The following is a 17,692-nucleotide window of genomic DNA, read 5'->3' on the forward strand; positions in this document are numbered from 1 at the left end:
AAACTTCAGCATTCTAGTTGACGGACCGGAAGTAACCAAAACTGCTAAACCAAGTGTGCTGAAGTTTTTGTTTGTAATTGTTGAACTTAAGCATTCTAGTAGCTGAAGTTTTGTTCTCTATTTGCTGAAGTTTTTGTTTGTAATTGCTGAATTTAAGCATTCTAGTAGCTGAACTTTTGTTCTCTATTTGCTGAACTTCAGCATGTTTTAGCTGAAATTTTTCACGTAAACTTAGTGTTGGCTGAAGTTTTTGTTTGTAATTGCTGAACTTAAGCATTCTAGTAGCTGAAGTTTTGTTCTCTATTTGCTGAACTTAGCATGTTTTAGCTGAAATTTTGTTCTATATTTGCTAAACTTCAACATGTTTTATGCTCTCATGTAATTGATTTTTTGTACAGATAATAAGTTTATCATAAGTAGAATTAGTAACTTAAAAAACTAGATAAATGATTTAGCACAACAGGTTAAAATGCATTGATACAAAGTTGAATCTAACAAGTTACTATCATCTTCTTCAAAACTTACTTTAGAAAGTTGTTTATAATTTATTTTTAAATAATCTGATAAACATACTTATGGCAATCATTCCCATGAACTGAAGTTTCATAGCAGCACCAACAACAACGGAAGAAGAAGGAGGAGGAGGAGGAGGAGGAGGAGGAGGAGGAGGAGGACTGAAGTTGTTTAAAAAGTGGGTACAAATTAAAACTTTTTTAAAAAAATGAGTATAGGTTAAATGGAGACGACCAAATAAGGCGCCTCGTGTAATTTTTACAGTTTGATCTCAAGTTGAGTTTGAATCTTTTGCGGATCTTGTTCTTTTCTTTTCCCCCTAAAATGAAAAATAGGAAATTTTTAATTAATTCACCGAACAGAAGTGAATGAATTTCTATATTAACATAATTTTCTGTTTTCTTTGGTTAAAGTAAGGCATCACAAATCTAATCTCAAGCTTTAGAAAGTCTACAAGAAAAGTCTCTTAATTAGTCTACGATATCTGCTTCTGCAAATACACATCTTAATTTTTTAATTGATCACCATGATTTGAACTCATGCATAAGAATTCTAGAGGTGACCTCTTGACCATCCAACTAGTTTAAGGGCAACATACAGAAGTGGTCGATCGGCGGAAAATAAATATACTCGCTAGTCAAATACTGTATAAAATATGTATATTATATGAATATAATACACATATATATAAAGAAAAATATATTTTGTAGGCTATTATTTTTTAGAGCGGCTAAAAATATATATTTCTCTTAACTTTTTTGCAAAAAACGTGTGTAGAAAAAATAAATTAAATAAGTAGAAAGAAAAACTGTTTGCTATTTTTGCTGCTCTTCTCGTTTGGGAGCTATTGACAAATGTGCGAACGTGAGTACTAATCCATGTATGAACCCCTCATTTTCCTTTCTTGTAGAATCTCCATTACTTCCACACACCTAATTACCTACAAAAACTCCATATCTCCATTAAGATAATAACCACTTCACCTTCAAAAAGTTTCATCTTTTCCAAATTAGGGAAACAATTTAATAAAACATGGAATTATTTAGAAAACTAATTGTAGTTACTCTTTTTTGTCTTATCATATTTTCCTTTGGAATTATTCACACAGCTAGTGATGCTGCTCATTATCAGAATAATGTCAAAGACAAACAAAAAGATCAATCTCCCACACAAATGCTAGAAGAAGCCTATTCTATGTTGGTTACATCTTCTTGGCGTTCTTGGGATATGGTTAAGTCTTATATCAATCAACTCCAGCTTAAGTATTTTCCTCCAAATGTAGAGTAAGTTCTATTGTCCATTTCTCTTTCTTTCTTTTCTTTGGTATATTTGAATGATTTAGTTGTTCTTTTGTGGTTACATTGGAGCAACGGTAAAGTCATTCTCGTGTAACCTATAGGTCATGGGTTTGAGCCATGAAACCGGCCTCTGATGCTTGCATTAGGGTAGGTTGCCTACGTTACACCTATTGGAGTGTGGTCGTTCCCCGAACCCTATATGAATACGAAATACTTTGTGCACCAAACTGCCCTTTTTAGTTGTTCTTTTACGGTACGTGGTAGTTCTCTATATTTTGCAGGACCAATAGGTTTGTGAACGTTATTGATCATTTTATGCAACAAGTTTAGGGAAGGATTAAACCAACCCTGTTTAGAAAGTACAATAGAGAACCTGAAATATGATGCGAACAATCAGTCAAATCCCTAGATACTCCGATTTCTTATATTGATACATGCATGTTTCATCTTCTGTGGTATACTTAGTTCCATTGGACGACTATAATTGTAGTTGGTGAACCTAATGTTTAGGAAGAATGCATCATGCTTTACTCTCAAGATTTGTTCACTAGTCATGTACCTCAGCCTGTCGGGTTCATCTTAATCTTGTACTTTCGATACGGTACATAAATTTATGCGTAAAAACTGACAAAAAAGTGCAACAAATAGTAAGTCTGATCCCATAATTTTAAAAATATAATAGGTTCAACACTAAACACCTTCAAGGATGAATGTATAGAGTTGAAATTTTGGATCCGCCTCTGGTAACTCTACCTTGACGGGGTTGTACTCTTTTTCTGTTCCTTTTTTCATGGTACGACGCCAAAGTAGTTATTTTGAAAATGAGTTGAGAAGCTAATCTTTTTGAAATAAAAATGGACAGTTTTAGGAGCAGGGATGATGGCAAGGCTAATGGAGGTGCTGGAGAGAGGATGAAGGAGGCTACTCAGAAGAGTTTTGAAAAGAGCAAAGAGACAGTGGAAGAAACCGCGAAATTGGCTGCTGAGATGATGGAGCAGAAAGTGCAGAAAACAGCTGAGAAAGTGAAGGATACTGAATCTGGAGGACACAAAACAGCTGAGAAAATAATGGATACTGTCTCTTCTGGACATGATGAGCTCTAAAAATTATATGTACCAAGAAAACAGAGAAAAACCTAGCTTTTCCTCCTTTCACTTCTGTAGTGTAATATCTTTACTCTTTTTTTTCTTTCTATATCTTTTATAGCATCATAAGTTTGTCAATTTGTCTACAATTCAATTTTGATTACTGTAAAAGTTCACAAGAATTAGGGATAACTGATTGGACTTTGCTTATTGAATTATGAAGCAAGCATCGTAATCGTACCGCTATAAAACAATCCATAGGAAGCGGAGCACCCTCTACGTATTGCCCATTCGCCATCCTTGGTGAGTCCGGTTTTCTGTGCTACGTTATTCTTAGATCCAGCGAAATCATTGGTATTGGTTTCAAAGTCCACCAGCTGTCTAGAAAGCTGATTGTCGACTTGAATGTTCACACTCTCCAACTCTTTTATCAATCCGGGGCAATACGAGTGGCATAAGCTATTTCTTATAAACAGGCTTTCGAGAAGAAATTGGAGGACTGCCGATTGATTGACCCCGGAAGTAAAGAATGGCGGTTCGCCGAGCTCTTATTCGCCCCCGGCGGACTTGTACCTGACCAGGGATGGACGTAAACTCGTAAGCTACCAAAGGTAGGGATAATCGTCCAGGTGTTATTGTGAAAGAAAAAAGGCGCCCCGCCACAGCAGACGGGTTGCTTCCTCTGTCGTCGCCGGGGAGGTCTTGGCGAGGAGACGCGATAGGGGAAGTTTTTGTTCATTCATCAATGCTGGCCCAGTCGAGGCTCGTTCATGCCCAATCCCGATGGGCCTTCGATTTGCCCCTACTCTAGCTCTATAATCCACCCGTCTTCCCCAGTCCCAATAACCTATATCCTAATCCAAACATCCCAGAATCCTTTCGGAACTCCAAAGAGGTGGTGTTCATTTTGCACATATGGTTTCTCTTGTATTAAAGTTAACAATTGCTCGAATTTGATATCGAGAAACCCAGAAATAAACTACATCAACACTTTGATATTACAATGGCTGAAAGTCCATCAAAATAACACCATAACTGGCTATATCTGAACTATAGGTACAAGCTGACAAACCATTGATCTAAAAGTGAGATAAGTTGTAACAAAGTTGAGAAGACATGCAAAAAAGAAAACATACCATTTGACCCAAGCTTGAGAATGGTGCCTCAACAAGTTTGGCAAAGAAATCATCATGTAAAAACAGGTACAGTATCAAGAAGAGAAATAAGAGGAAAGCTTGAGGCATTCACTTTGACATCTCCTGAGGCAGACGTCATTCCAGTTTGGGACTTGATGCTGGTTAACACAGACAGTGCGAGCACAGGCATCGGAGCAAGCATCAAGTTCTGATACGCCACATACGGTAACGCAAGTGTCGGGGATTGGATCCTTGGAAAATGCACCCACCTTCTTCAACATTCTCTTTGATGTACAGACTCTCTCGCACACGAAAATATCATCAGTACTCTTCTCCCTGCCCCTTGCACTCTTGATTCTCTGCTCCTCGGCATGATTTCTCCTAATTCTGTAAGCTTGACCAGCTACAATGGCAGGAATAGCAGCCCCCAACAAGGACCACCATACCTCAACCATCAGGGCTAGGGCTGTGAAATTGTTCGCCTTCTTACTCCCTGCTTTGTGGTTACACAATTGTTTGAATACAATGCTTAATCAAATCAACATTATAATGAATGAGTCCTGAGTGAGAAGAATACAAGGCTGAGATTCATGACAACAAATGTTCGTTGTTTAGTTTATCTGCAAGGTTCAGCTGATTGTATAAGCATTATCTGGTATGATTCTGTCAATAGCTAAGGGATAGAGCATAAATAGCACAGAATACATCTTATAAGTGGGGTGTCAATGTCATCTTCATTTAGAGTGATAACGAACGCCACAACAATTTATCTCAAAGTATATCCGTGTCAATTAACCACAATTGCATCACTAGATTGAATCAAGGAATCAAAACAGGAAAAGGAAACCATTTCAAATTGGAGATACTATCTCCATCTTTTCCTATTGTTGTATCTCCGAACACAGATAAAAAAAAAAAGGATTATGAAGCAGGAATAAGTTTCAAGTCCATCGTTAATAGCTCGTCGATGAAATCACTCACCTACCATTCATCCCTCAAAGAAAGGAAAAGATCTTTCTTCACTCAACATGCTAATCCTCCCCCCATCCACCCCCCCACCCCCAAAAAAAAAGCTCGAAATTGGAAACTTCTACTATTGTCAACTCTACAACAACAACAAACCCAGTAAATCTCACACGTGGGGTCTAAGGATGGTGGTGTGTATGCAGACCTTACCCCTAAATTGAGGGTAGAGAGGTTGTTTCTAATAGACAGCTACCGGGGGCTCGAACCCCCGACCACAAGGTTAAGAGCCTTGCGATTGACTATTTCCAACTCTAAGTACAGAAAATTAATCCTATCAGTAAAAACTCAAACTACCAGGTTTTCCTTTATCAGCAGCGTTTCTTAGCAATACGATATATAATCCGTTCCTCAGTCTCTTTTTTTTTTTTTTTAAATAATCAGCAAAACCAAAAACAGTACTATGTTAAAAATACAGAACATTTTAAGAGTGGAAATTTTCTCCTTCCCTCACCTTGAACGTCCAAAATTGAACATTATGTGGTCAAAGAAATGGGAAAAATGCAAGAATAGCCTCCACGAAAGAAAGATGGAAAATCTTCTGGAAAAACAAAATTAAAACTTAAAAACACGAAACTACATTATAACCATTACTATAGTAACTGAAAATTGGTTGAAAATTATTGATTTAGCCCCTTAATTATTGAAATTAGTCCTTGGGGTCGGGGCTAAACTGCAAGACAAATATAATACTACAACAAAACTAACAGCTCAAAGAGGCAGAACAACGAATTAGACTAGCATTCACTCAACAAATTTCCGAGAAACATTAAAAGAAGAAACCAACGAAATCAAACAAGAAATAAACCAAGAAAACAGGGGCATAAATACTATGTAAAGCAAAACTTCTTACCTTAAAATCGACGAAGCGAAGTAGAATGAAGTGTCCAGAGCAGAGCAAGTGGATTGTGAAGGATTTAAAGAAGAAAGGGTTTTAAGGGTTTTCTGTTTTGCTTTTTCGCTTCTTGTACTTTATTTATTATAAAAAATAAAATAAAAAAGTCCTTTGCTAAAATTGCCGAATTAGGAAATTAGGTATTGCAAATTTAAGATCTTTTTTTAATTCCCACTTTACTCCCTTAATAATTTGAATTCTTGTCAAGATTTTAAGATCTAATCCATAAGTTATGAAAAGTTTATTATTCCTCTTGTCCATAATAAATGATCAATTTATTTTTTTATTTTGGTCCAAAATAAGTGTTCATTTATATAATTAAGAAAAAAATTCAATTTGTTTTTCCAAAATTACACTTATGTACGTATCCCTAAAAAGTCTTTTACTCCTCACATTAACTATGTTGCAACATTTAATTAAGGGCAGTTTAGTCAAACTAACTATTTTTGTCTAGAATTTTGTATTTCCTTAATGGATGTGCACAAAGCAAATTGGTTACTTATTGTGAACCGGAGAGAGTATTAAAAGTAGAATTTAAAATTTCTTTCTCTTATTCCTTTTCTTTCAAAAAATCTTTTGGAAAGCGAAAGGTGTGAAGGCCGGGGATTAACATAGTAGATAGTAAATAGTCGAGCATTTTTCTTTTTCATGCTTGTATTTGTTTTCCATACTTGTAGATCTAGTATTATCTATTCCATATTTTTAGAGTTCTATTATTACCTATTATTTGTTTTGCTCAGTTATTTTATTTTTTTTATTTTTGTTATTTCTTCTCTTTCTATAGCTTTTTCATTACCGTATCTCTTTTTCAAAATTGTTATGTTTGTACTTTCCTTGAAGTGAAACAGAACATGAAACTGTAAGCTCCCAAGCATTGAGAGGAGCCAGGGCTCTGACCGCGTGCCTGTTGAAGAATGAGCAGGGGCAGAGAACCCGTCGCTGTCTCGGCTGTGCTACCGGAGGCTCTGGGAAAGTCGGAATAGAAGGGCTTACTAGTTAGATGCTTCCCAGGTTGTCTCTTTCCTGCCCATGGATTCAGCAGTAGTACGAAAGGTCGCCCTATTGCCACGGGAAGTTAATGCAAGTCGATAGGCCCTTCAATCATCGAGTACACTATCGATTTCCCACACTTATCATGACAACATCACCGATCTTTGGCGTCTTGACTGCTTTCATCTCCTGATGTCAGAAAAGGTGTTCTATCTCATTCTTTTAGCTGCAAGGGAACCGTCAGGAGCCTCCAATGTCTGGATGGTCCTCTTAGACTGGCCATCGGTCTGAGGATCACTCCAGCCTCCCCCGAATAGTCCGATTTTTCTTCACCGTCGCGTACACACTATCCTTCCTAGATCCCACTTATAAAAATACACTAAATATGCTATTATTGTTGTGGAGCTATAATTAGTTTGGAAAAGGGGAAGTGAAAATAAAAGAGAGAGCCTTACCCTTTATCTAAGTGAATGTAAGGTAAAGTTTCAATTTTTAACAGCAGAATAAGTTTGCGCATTTAAATTTTTGCACTTCGAGTAATTTATCAAATTGAATGTTTTACTCGCAAGCACAAAATGCCAAAGTAATATGTCCACCAAAAATTGATAAATCGTCACTTAACTAAAATCAAGTGGCATGTAAAATAGAACTAAATGCGCAAACCTTATTAAGCGACAAAGCCCATGATGCAATCCTGAAATGAAGGGGGAAAATCATAAAATTGCTAATTAAAAATTAGTCATAGTTTCAAAATTAATCGAAATTTAGCAACTTTTTCATGTGAAAATAAAATTTGGACAAAAGAGCCTTAAAAATCTAGAAAAATTCCAACATAATATGCTCGAGTTCAAATTTTTTACATATGAGAGTCCACCATAATCTACTGGAATTGATAATGTGCTGGAGACTGGAGTTCCACCATAATATGCTAGAAGTTTATACGCAGGAGTTACATAATACAACATATTATGCCGGAACTTTATGTACTTCAGCTAAGGTACTTTTGTCAGATTGACTATGTCACGACCCAAAATCCCACCTGTCTTGCGCCTATCTCGATACTGGGCAAACCGACAACCTCAATAAACTACAATTTCTTTTAAGTTTAAAAATATAATATTTATGTCAATACAAAATCTCATTAATACCGACATAAAACACTCCAAAAATCCGGTGTCACTGAGTACATGAGCATCTAAATGATAACATAGTCTGACAGATAGAACACTGTCTGGAAATATAGAGCAGTACAAATAACTGAAAGGACAGAGAGCCAAGGTCTGCGGACGCCAAGCTGCTACTTCGATAGTCTCCGCAGATAAAGCTCCGAAAAACTAGCAACTGCCGTGTCCGAAGGTAACTGGATCTGCACACGAGGTACATGGTGTAGTATGAGTACAACCAACTCAGCAAGTAACAATACTAAATAATGAGCTGAAGATAGTGACGAGCTTCACAACTGAGTCCAATTACAGTAATTTCCAACATAAGATTTAGGGCATGCTTTCATGTTCAACATTTAACACTCAACAGTAATTTCATATCAAGTTTGACTGGAAAAAAAAAGATAATATCTTTCAGAAATTTCTAACACATTAATATATGACAATTGTAGTGCAAAAAGAATGAAATCATATGCGTCCTCTCAGGACCACAGTCACTCAGCCATTTCATTTTCTCAGCACTCATCACTTGCAATTAGTAGGTACCTGCGCTCACTGGGGGTGTACAAACTCCGGCGGGGCTCCTTTATCCGAAGCTATAATTCGCACAGGCAACTCACGTGCTATAGTATAATATATGGATCTGCACGGATAACTCACGTGCTGCACGGACAACTCACGTGCTATAGTATCAATATCTGGATTCGCAAGGACAACTCACGTGCTACACGGACAACTCGCGTGCTATAGTATAATATCTGGATCTGCACGGACAACTCACGTGCTGCACGGATAACTCACAAGCTATAGTATAATATCTCACAATCAGGCCCTCGTCCTCACTCAATCATAAATCTCTCAAGTCTCTCGGGCTCTCAATATTCATGATAATCAGCCGAAACAATAATAATATGATGCATCAATGATAAATAATAGAGACTGAGATAAAATAAACAAGTAAACTGTGACTGAGTACAAAACAATAATTTAGCAGATAATTCAACATGTACACGACCTATGTGGGTCCCTACAGTGCCAACACATAATCTAAACATGATTTGTGGTTCAATTTCTCTATTACATGGAGAATGTACAGATAACCACAGATTATCCAACTACACAGTTCCATGGAATTTGACCAAGTCACAATTCATATGGTGCACACTCACACGCCCATCACCTAGCATGTGAGTCACCTCCAAAACTGATCATATAACACATAATCCGGGGTTTCATATCCACAGGACCAAATTTAGAACTGTTACTTGCCTTCAACTTTATAATTCTTTATTCTGCTATGCCTTTTCCTTGTGAATCGACCTCTGAACTCCTCAAATCTAGTCATAGTTAATTCAAGTTAGTCAATACTAATTATAGGAATTAATTCCATATGAAAATACTAATTTTTCAATAAAATCCAAAATTTAACTCAAAAATTGCCTGTGGGGCCTACATCTAGGAATCCGACGAAACTCACAAAATCCGATAACTCATTCAATTACGAGTCCAACCATACCAATTTTATCAAATTCTGATAACTACTCGACCTCCAAATCTAAAAATTTCGTTCTTGAAAACTTTTGCGAAAATCTTGATTTCTTCCATTTAAATCCGAAATAAATGATGAATATAACCATAGATTTATGAAATACAATCACTTTTGGATATAGGAAAATTACCCAAGTCAAAGTCGTGAAAAAATCCTCAAAATCACTTAAGAACCGTGCTCCAAAAATCCAAAACGAAATGAAGGAAATGACCATTTTTGGTCCTTAAATTTCTGTCCATCCGTCACTAAAAGTCCATTTTCCGTCACTAAAAGTCTACACCAGAACTTGCTTGCACCAGCAGTTATTTTCTTCACTAAAAAGGCTCTAACTCAATCATACGAACTAGGAATCGACGATTCTTGTTCCTATGAGTCACAAAAATAATAATACGAACCTAGTCGTTCAATTGAAACTCAATTCGGAGCTCATTTTCTCAATGCGATACCAATTTCACTCGTTAAACAATTAACTCATGTTTCGCGCTAAAAGCATAATTGCGACTTGATGAAATTAGAACAAACTTCCTAGATCACTCCTGTAATTCATTTTCAAAATTCCGGAAATCTCAAAATCGAATTTCGATCTCTAGAACTAAAAATGGACCTTTGGATCATTACATGATTATGCTCAAAACACCAAACTCTTCCAAAAACTCTTTCAAACTCATCCGAGCCCATGGGACCCCAACCAAGTATACTAACAAGTAACACTAAAACACGAATCGCACCCTATTCAAAACTAACAGATTCCAAATTCTACATTCGATGCCGAAACCTATCAAATCAAGTCTGATTGACTTCAAATTTTGCACACAGGTCATAAATGACATAGCGGACCTATTCAAATTTCCAGAATCAAATTCGGACCTCGATATCAAAAAGTCAACTCCACGGTCAAACTTCCAAGCTTAAATTTCTATTTTAGCCATTTCAAGTCTAATTTAACTACGGGCTTCCAAATAATTTTTCGGACACGCTTCTAAGTCCAAAATCACCATAGGGAGCTATTGGAATCATCAAAATTCTATTCCGGGGCCGTTTACATATAAGTCAATATCCGGTCAACTATCTCAACTTAAACTTCTAACATGAAATTCATTCTTCCAAGCTAACTCCGAAATACGTTAAAACCAAAACCAAAAATTCACACAAGTCATAATACCTCGTAGGAAGTTATTCAAGACTTCAAACAGTTGAAAGGAGCGTAAATGCTCAAAACAACCGGTTAGGTCCTTACAATCTCCCCCACTTAAACATACGTTCGTCCTCGAACGTGTCAAGAGTTGTTCCTAAGCCTTTAAATCACTGTTCCTCCTTACAATGCACATACCTGGGGGTGATCCCACGTCAGCCTATTCTATATAGGTCTGACAACATAACATAACTGAAAATCATTATTTTAACCTTAGCCCAAAACTTGGAGCCCAATTTCTAACACCCAGAATTCTTTCGACGATCTAAATCTCACATCTACACTGTATAAGTCTGAACAAGTTGTATCAAGCCATAACCATAACCTCAGATATAATCACATTACATACTACACAACTCACATACTCGCAGCACCATTCCTGATCACAGTAATTACTCCAAACCAACCAAGCACAAGTATTAAACCTCATATCAAGCCAAACCTTGTTCCAAAACCTTCGTACACTACTGATAATAAAAGAAACATGCAGAAATCTCATGACCCCTTATCAGACCAACAAGTCATGGAGCTCTCTCGCCCCAACCAGAACCATAATCCTTTTCTAAGCCGACTTTCAATATTATCCTCCCGAATATACCGTAATCAAACCTGATAGTACCCATTCTAGGTCCAATGACCTTATATTATTAAACACAACTATCCCACAGACACGCCACATCAAAATAACTCAAGCTACAACTGCACAATCCTTGTACCCAAATATGGGAGATGTCTCAAGGAAGAGAATCGTATTGCAAGTTCAACAAGCACCACCATAACCGCAATGTTACAACCAACTCCTCAAATTTCGTGAAGAGGATAACTGTAGGCGCATGTGCACAATTGTAGAGGAAGAAAATTAATAAATCAGATAAATTATCATAGAAATAGAATTCCCACACATGGCATGGACAACTCACGTGCCAATAATATAAATCGCCTGACATGGTCACAGGCCTCCAGTCCCGGCATATCATGCAGGAGAAATTAAACAAGTACACATGTATATGATAATGAAATAAGATTCCCATGCTCCTGGACTGGTATAAATAACACCCCATAGCGTAAGCATATGCAAAGTCTGGTATCACACTTCAAATCGGCAAGGTAACGTAGAAATAGTAACTACCCCATTTATTCAAGGGAATTAGCCTCTTTGTAACCTCAAATGTAGCCTAGATAGTTCTCAACAAAGGTATGAACATGAGAAACATTATAACTTTACGCTTAACAGTCAACTCTAAACATATCATAGCGTAAGCATTCTTTCGAGTATGAATACTTGCCTCGATGCCCGCACATTGGCTCAAACCTCACATATATGCACACTTATAGCGCGTAGCTATCACAAATAATTAACGCAACTAGTGCCTCCACTGAGTTAAAATAAAATACTCACCTTAAACAGGCCGCAACCCCAAACAATATGGATTTATCATATTAACACAATAACCACTTCACCTTCAAAAAGTTTTCATCTTTTCCAAATTGGGGAAACAATTAAAAAAACATGGAATTTTTTAGAAAACTTAGTGTAGTTACTCTTTTTTGTCTTACTATATTTTCCTATGGAATTATTCACACAGCTAGTGATGCTGCTCATTATCGGAACAATGTCAAAGCTAAACAAAAAGATCAATCTCCCACACAAATGCTAGAAGAAGCCTATTCTATGTTGGTTACATCATCTTGGCGTTCTTGGGATATGGTTAAGTCTTATATCAGTCAACTCCAGCTTAAGTTTTTTCCTCCAAATGTAGAGTAAGTTCTACTCTCGATTTCTCTTTCTTTCTTTTCTTTGGTATATTTGAATGATTTAGTTGTTCTTTTATGGTTGCGTTGGAGCAATGATAAAGTTGTCTTTGTAGTCATGGATTCAAGTCATGGAACCAGCCTCTGATGCTTGCATTAAGGTAGGCTGCCTACATTACACCCCATTGGGGTGCGACCCTTCTCCGGACCCTACATGAATACGGAATACTTCGTGCATCGAGCTACCTTTTTTAGTTGTTCTTTTATGGTACGTGGTAGTTCTCTATATTATGCAGGACCAATAGGTTTGTGAACGTTATTGATCATTTTATACAACAATTTAGGGAAAGGTTAAACCAACCCTTTTTTGAGAGTACAACAGAGAACCTGAAATATGATGCGAACAATCGGTCAAATCCCTAGATACTTCGATTTCTTATATTATAACATACCTGCTTCATCTTCTGTGGCATGCTTAGTTCCATTGGACGATTATCATTGTAGTCGGTGAACCTAATGTTTAGGAAGATTGGTTCACTAGTCATGTACATTAACCTTATAGCGCCGGGTTCATCTGAACCCTGTATTTTCGATACGGTATATTAATTTATATGTAAAAACTCACAAAAATTATAACAAATAGTAAGTGTGATCCCATAATTTTAAAAATATAATAGATTCAACACTAAAAACCTTAAACGATAAACCCTTAGAGTTTAAATTCTGAATCTGCCTTTGGTAACTCTGCCTTGATGGGGTTCTCTTTTTTCTGTTCTTTTTGTTTTCCATGGTACGATACTTTTGAAAATGAATTCAGAAGTTAATCTTTTTGATTAAAAAAATGGACAGTTTGAGGAGCAGGGATGATGGCAAGGCTAATGGAGGTGCTGGAGAGAGGATGAAGGAGGCTACTCAGAAGAGTTTTGAAAAGAGCAAAGAGACAGTAGAAGAAACCGCGAAATTGGCTGCTGAGATGATGGAGCAGAAAGTGCAGAAAACAGCTGAGAAAGTGAAGGATACTGAATCTGGAGGACACAAAACAGCTGAGAAAATAATGGATACTGTCTCTTCTGGACATGATGAGCTCTAAAAATTATATGTACCAAGAAAACAGAGAAAAACCTAGCTTTTCCTCCTTTCACTTCTGTAGTGTAATATCTTTACTCTTTTTTTTCTTTCTATATCTTTTATAGCATCATAAGTTTGTCAATTTGTCTACAATTCAATTTTGATTACTGTAAAAGTTCACAAGAATTAGGGATAACTGATTGGACTTTGCTTATTGAATTATGAAGCAAGCATCGTAATCGTACCGCTATAAAACAATCCATAGGAAGCGGAGCACCCTCTACGTATTGCCCATTCGCCATCCTTGGTGAGTCCGGTTTTCTGTGCTACGTTACTCTTAGCGGCACGAAATCATTGGTATTGGTTTCCAGAGTCCACTGGCTGTCTAGAAAGCCTATTGTCGACTTGAATGTTTACACAAGAATCTCCAATCCAAGCCTCTTTTGTCGATTCGGGGCAATACGAGTGGCATAAGCTATTTCTTATAAACAGGCTTTCGAGAAGAAATTGGAGGACTATCGATTGATTGACCTCAGAAGTAAAGAATGACGGTTCGACGAGCTCTTATTTGCCCCTGGCGGACCTGTACCCGACCCGAGATGGACGTAAACTTGTAAGCTACGTCCAGGTCTTATTGTGAAAGAAAAAAGCAACCCCGCCCCAACAGACGGGTTGCTTCCTCTGTCGTCGCCGGGGAGCTCTTGGGCGAGGAGACGCAATGAGGGAAGTTTTCTTTTTTCATCAATGCTGGCCCAGTCGAGGCTCGTCCATGCCCAATCCCGATGGGCCTTCGATTTGCCCCAACCCTAGCTCTATAATCCACCCATCTTCCCCGGTCCCAATAACCTATATCCTAATCCAAACATCCCAGAATCCTTTCGGAACTCCAAAGAGGTGGTGTTCATTTTGCACCTATGGTTTCTCTTGTATTAAAGTTAACAACTGCTCCAATTTGATATCGAGAAAACCAGAAATAAACTACATCAACACTTTGATATTACAATGGCTGAAAGTCCATCAAAATAACACCATAACTGGCTATATCTGAACTATAGGTACAAGCTGACAAACCATTGATCTAAAAGTGAGATAAGTTGTAACAAAGTTGAGAAGACATGCAAAAAGGAAAACATACCATTTGACCCAAGCTTGAGAATGGTGCCTCAACAAGTTTGGCAAAGAAATCATAATGTAAAAACGGGTACAGTATCATGAAGAGAAAGAAGAGGAAAGCTTGAGGCATTCACTTTGACATCTCTTGAGGCAGACGTCATTCCAGTTTGGGACTTGATGCTGGTCAACACAGACAGTGCGAGCACATGCATCGGAGCAAGCATCAAGTTCTGATACGCCACATACGGTAACGCAAGTGTCGGGGATTGGATCCTTGGAAAATGCACCCACCTTCTTCAACATTCTCTTTGATGTACAGACTCTCTCGCACACGAAAATATCATCAGTACTCTTCTCCCTGCCCCTTTGCACTCTTGATCCTCTGCTCCTCGGCATGATTTTCTCCTAATTCTGTAAGCTTGACCAGCCACAATGGCAGGAATAGCAGCCCCCAACAAGGACCACCATACCTCAACCATCAGGGCTAGGGCTGCGAAATTGTTCGCCTTCTTACTCCCTGCTTTGTGGTTAACATTTTACAATAAGAACATAAGACTTCTTAACCACCACTTTTCTCAAACACAAAATAGCAGAACTAAAATACTTGAAATGTGGAGTCAAAAAATAGATGCAAAATAGTATCTCCATTTCAAATTGGAGATACTATCTCCATCTTTTCCTATTGTTGTATCTCCGAACACAGATAAAAAAAAAGGGATTATGAAGCAGGAATAAGTTTCAAGTCCATCGTTAATAGCTCGTCGATGAAATCACTCACCTACCATTCATCCCTCAAAGAAAGGAAAAGATCTTTTTCACTCAACATGTTAATCCTCCCCCATCCACTTCCCCACCCCCCAACCCCCCAAAAAAAAAGCTCGAAATTGGAAACTTCTACCATTGCCAACTCTACAACAACAACAAACCCAGTATAATCTCACACATGGGGTCTAAGGATAGTGGTGTGTATGCAGACCTTACCCCTAAATTGAGGGTTAGAGAGACTGTTTCTAATAGACTGTCACCGGGGGCTCGAACCCCCGACCATAAGGTTAAGAGCCTTGCGCTCGACTATTTCCAACTCTGAGTACAGAAAATTAATCCTATCAGTAAAAACTCAAACTACCAGGTTTTCCTTTATCAGCAGCGTTTCTTAGCAATATGATATCTAATCGTTTCCTCAGTCTCTTTTTTTTTTTCCAAAAAAAAAAAGAAATTTAATCAGCAAAACCAAAAACAGTACTATGTTAAAAATACAGAACATTTTAAGAGTGGAAATTTTCTCCTTCCCTCACCTTGAACGTCCAAAATTGAACATTATGTGGTCAAAGAAATGGGAAAAATGCAAGAATAGCCTCCACGAAAGAAAGATGGAAAATCTTCTGAAAAAACAAAATTAAAACTTAAAAACACGAAACTACATTATAACCATTACTATAGTAACTGAAAATTGGTTGAAAATTATTGATTTAGCCCCTTAATTATTGAAATTAGTCATTGGGGTCGGGGCTAAACTGCAAGACAAATATAATACTACAACAAAACTAACAGCTCAAAGAGGCAGAACAACGAATTAGACTAGCATTCACTCAACAAATTTCCGAGAAACATTAAAAGAAGAAACCAACGAAATCAAACAAGAAATAACCCAAGAAAAAAGGGGCATAAATACTATGTAAAGCAAAATTTCTTACCTTAAAATCGACGAAGCGAAGTAGAATGTAGTGTCCAGAGCAGAGCAAGTGGATTGTGAAGGATTTAAAGGAGAAAAGGTTTTAAGGGTTTTCTGTTTTGCTTTTTCGCTTCTTGTACTTTATTTATTATAAAAAAACTAGTTTTTTTTTTGTTAAACTGGATGCATATTATAAAAAAGCTACCCGTTAGGGTTTACAGACGGATTGTTTGCGGGTGGATATATCAAATCCCCTACTACCTGGCTATCGTTAGTAATATTACAGTCCATAATTTGTCTTTCAAAAACAGTTCCTACAATGTCTGCCCAAAATACATGCTTGACAAACACCAGAGGAACTGTTGTTACAAAAATATCTTCAAAAAAATTCTTGTTGGTGCCCTTCTTGGCCAGCAGATCAGCAACTTTGCTGGTCTCCCTGTAGCTGTGGATCACGGCACTTAGTCTTTGGACGATTGACCTGCATTCATGAATAAGTGAGTCAAAAGGGAGGTTCCCATTGATTAGCATTCTAATTACCTCTGTTGAATTAGTGTTTATTTCCAATGGTGTAAACTGTCTTTCTTCTGTAAGTTGCAGCCCTTTCAGAATGGCTAGCAATTTTGCATGAGTGTTAGTGGTGTACTGGATGGAATCCATATAGCCGAGTACCGAATTTTCACTTGCATTTCTGAATACTCCTCCCAGTCCTCCCCTTCCAGGATTTCCTGTTGCAGCTCCATCAGTGTTGAGCTTGTAAGTGTTGATTTTTGGTGGCTCCCATTTTACCCAGATATTTTTTTTGGTTTTCGGTTCTTTATTCAACATAATTGTGACATATTCAGTTGCCTTAGCTATAGCACATTTTGAATCTACCCTTTCCTTCCTTTTATTGAAGAGATTGTTGTTCCTTGTGAGCCATATTTGCCAGAAGCAGAATGGTAGTAGCTCTTCCCATGTAATGATGTGGTTGTAGTGTTCTTTCTTAAGGAATGCCCATGTGGTTGGCCAATCCCTAGGAGTAAATGATGGTATAGGAGCATTGTTGTAGTTTGTGCTTTGTGAGAGGATTGCTTGCCAAAAGAATTTGGAGTTAGTGCATTCAAAGAAGATGTGTGTTGATGTCTCATTTGCCTGATTGCAAAAGCTGCACATTGGGTCTGTTTGTATCCCAACATGGTGGAGAAAAGCTCCAGTGGGGAGCCTCTCATGGAATAGTATCCAACAAAATGATTGAATCTTT

The 17,692-nt window shown here is 37.5% G+C and overlaps 3 protein-coding genes and 2 long non-coding RNA genes across 5 annotated transcripts; 2 read left to right on the plus strand and 3 right to left on the minus strand.

Moving 5' to 3' along the window:
* Positions 1-1,484: 1,484 nt before the first annotated feature.
* On the plus strand, positions 1,485-3,132 carry LOC104228571 (uncharacterized). The gene is made up of 2 exons (XM_009781049.2): positions 1,485-1,796; positions 2,674-3,132. The coding sequence occupies exons 1-2, from the start codon at positions 1,546-1,548 to the stop codon at positions 2,912-2,914; spliced, it is 492 nt and encodes a 163-aa protein (XP_009779351.1). The 5' UTR covers positions 1,485-1,545; the 3' UTR covers positions 2,915-3,132.
* A 739-nt stretch (positions 3,133-3,871) lies between these two features.
* Positions 3,872-6,002, minus strand: LOC104228572 (uncharacterized). The gene is made up of 2 exons (XR_011407688.1): positions 5,909-6,002; positions 3,872-4,652 (listed from the first exon to the last, which is right to left on the minus strand). It is a non-coding gene; the product is annotated as an uncharacterized lncRNA (long non-coding RNA).
* Positions 6,003-12,480: 6,478 nt separating this feature from the next.
* LOC104228573 (uncharacterized) lies at positions 12,481-13,904 on the plus strand. The gene is made up of 2 exons (XM_009781051.2): positions 12,481-12,605; positions 13,446-13,904. The coding sequence occupies exons 1-2, from the start codon at positions 12,496-12,498 to the stop codon at positions 13,684-13,686; spliced, it is 351 nt and encodes a 116-aa protein (XP_009779353.1). The 5' UTR covers positions 12,481-12,495; the 3' UTR covers positions 13,687-13,904.
* A 734-nt stretch (positions 13,905-14,638) lies between these two features.
* On the minus strand, positions 14,639-16,565 carry LOC104228574 (uncharacterized). Its single transcript, XR_011407438.1, has 2 exons — positions 16,472-16,565; positions 14,639-15,294 (listed from the first exon to the last, which is right to left on the minus strand). It is a non-coding gene; the product is annotated as an uncharacterized lncRNA (long non-coding RNA).
* An 85-nt stretch (positions 16,566-16,650) lies between these two features.
* On the minus strand, positions 16,651-17,277 carry LOC138869411 (uncharacterized). Its single transcript, XM_070147027.1, has one exon. The coding sequence runs from the start codon at positions 17,275-17,277 to the stop codon at positions 16,651-16,653; it is 627 nt and encodes a 208-aa protein (XP_070003128.1).
* Positions 17,278-17,692: the final 415 nt, after the last annotated feature.

Source organism: Nicotiana sylvestris, chromosome 5, assembly GCF_000393655.2.
Source record: "Nicotiana sylvestris chromosome 5, ASM39365v2, whole genome shotgun sequence".
In the NCBI taxonomy this organism is placed as follows: domain Eukaryota; kingdom Viridiplantae; phylum Streptophyta; class Magnoliopsida; order Solanales; family Solanaceae; genus Nicotiana; species Nicotiana sylvestris.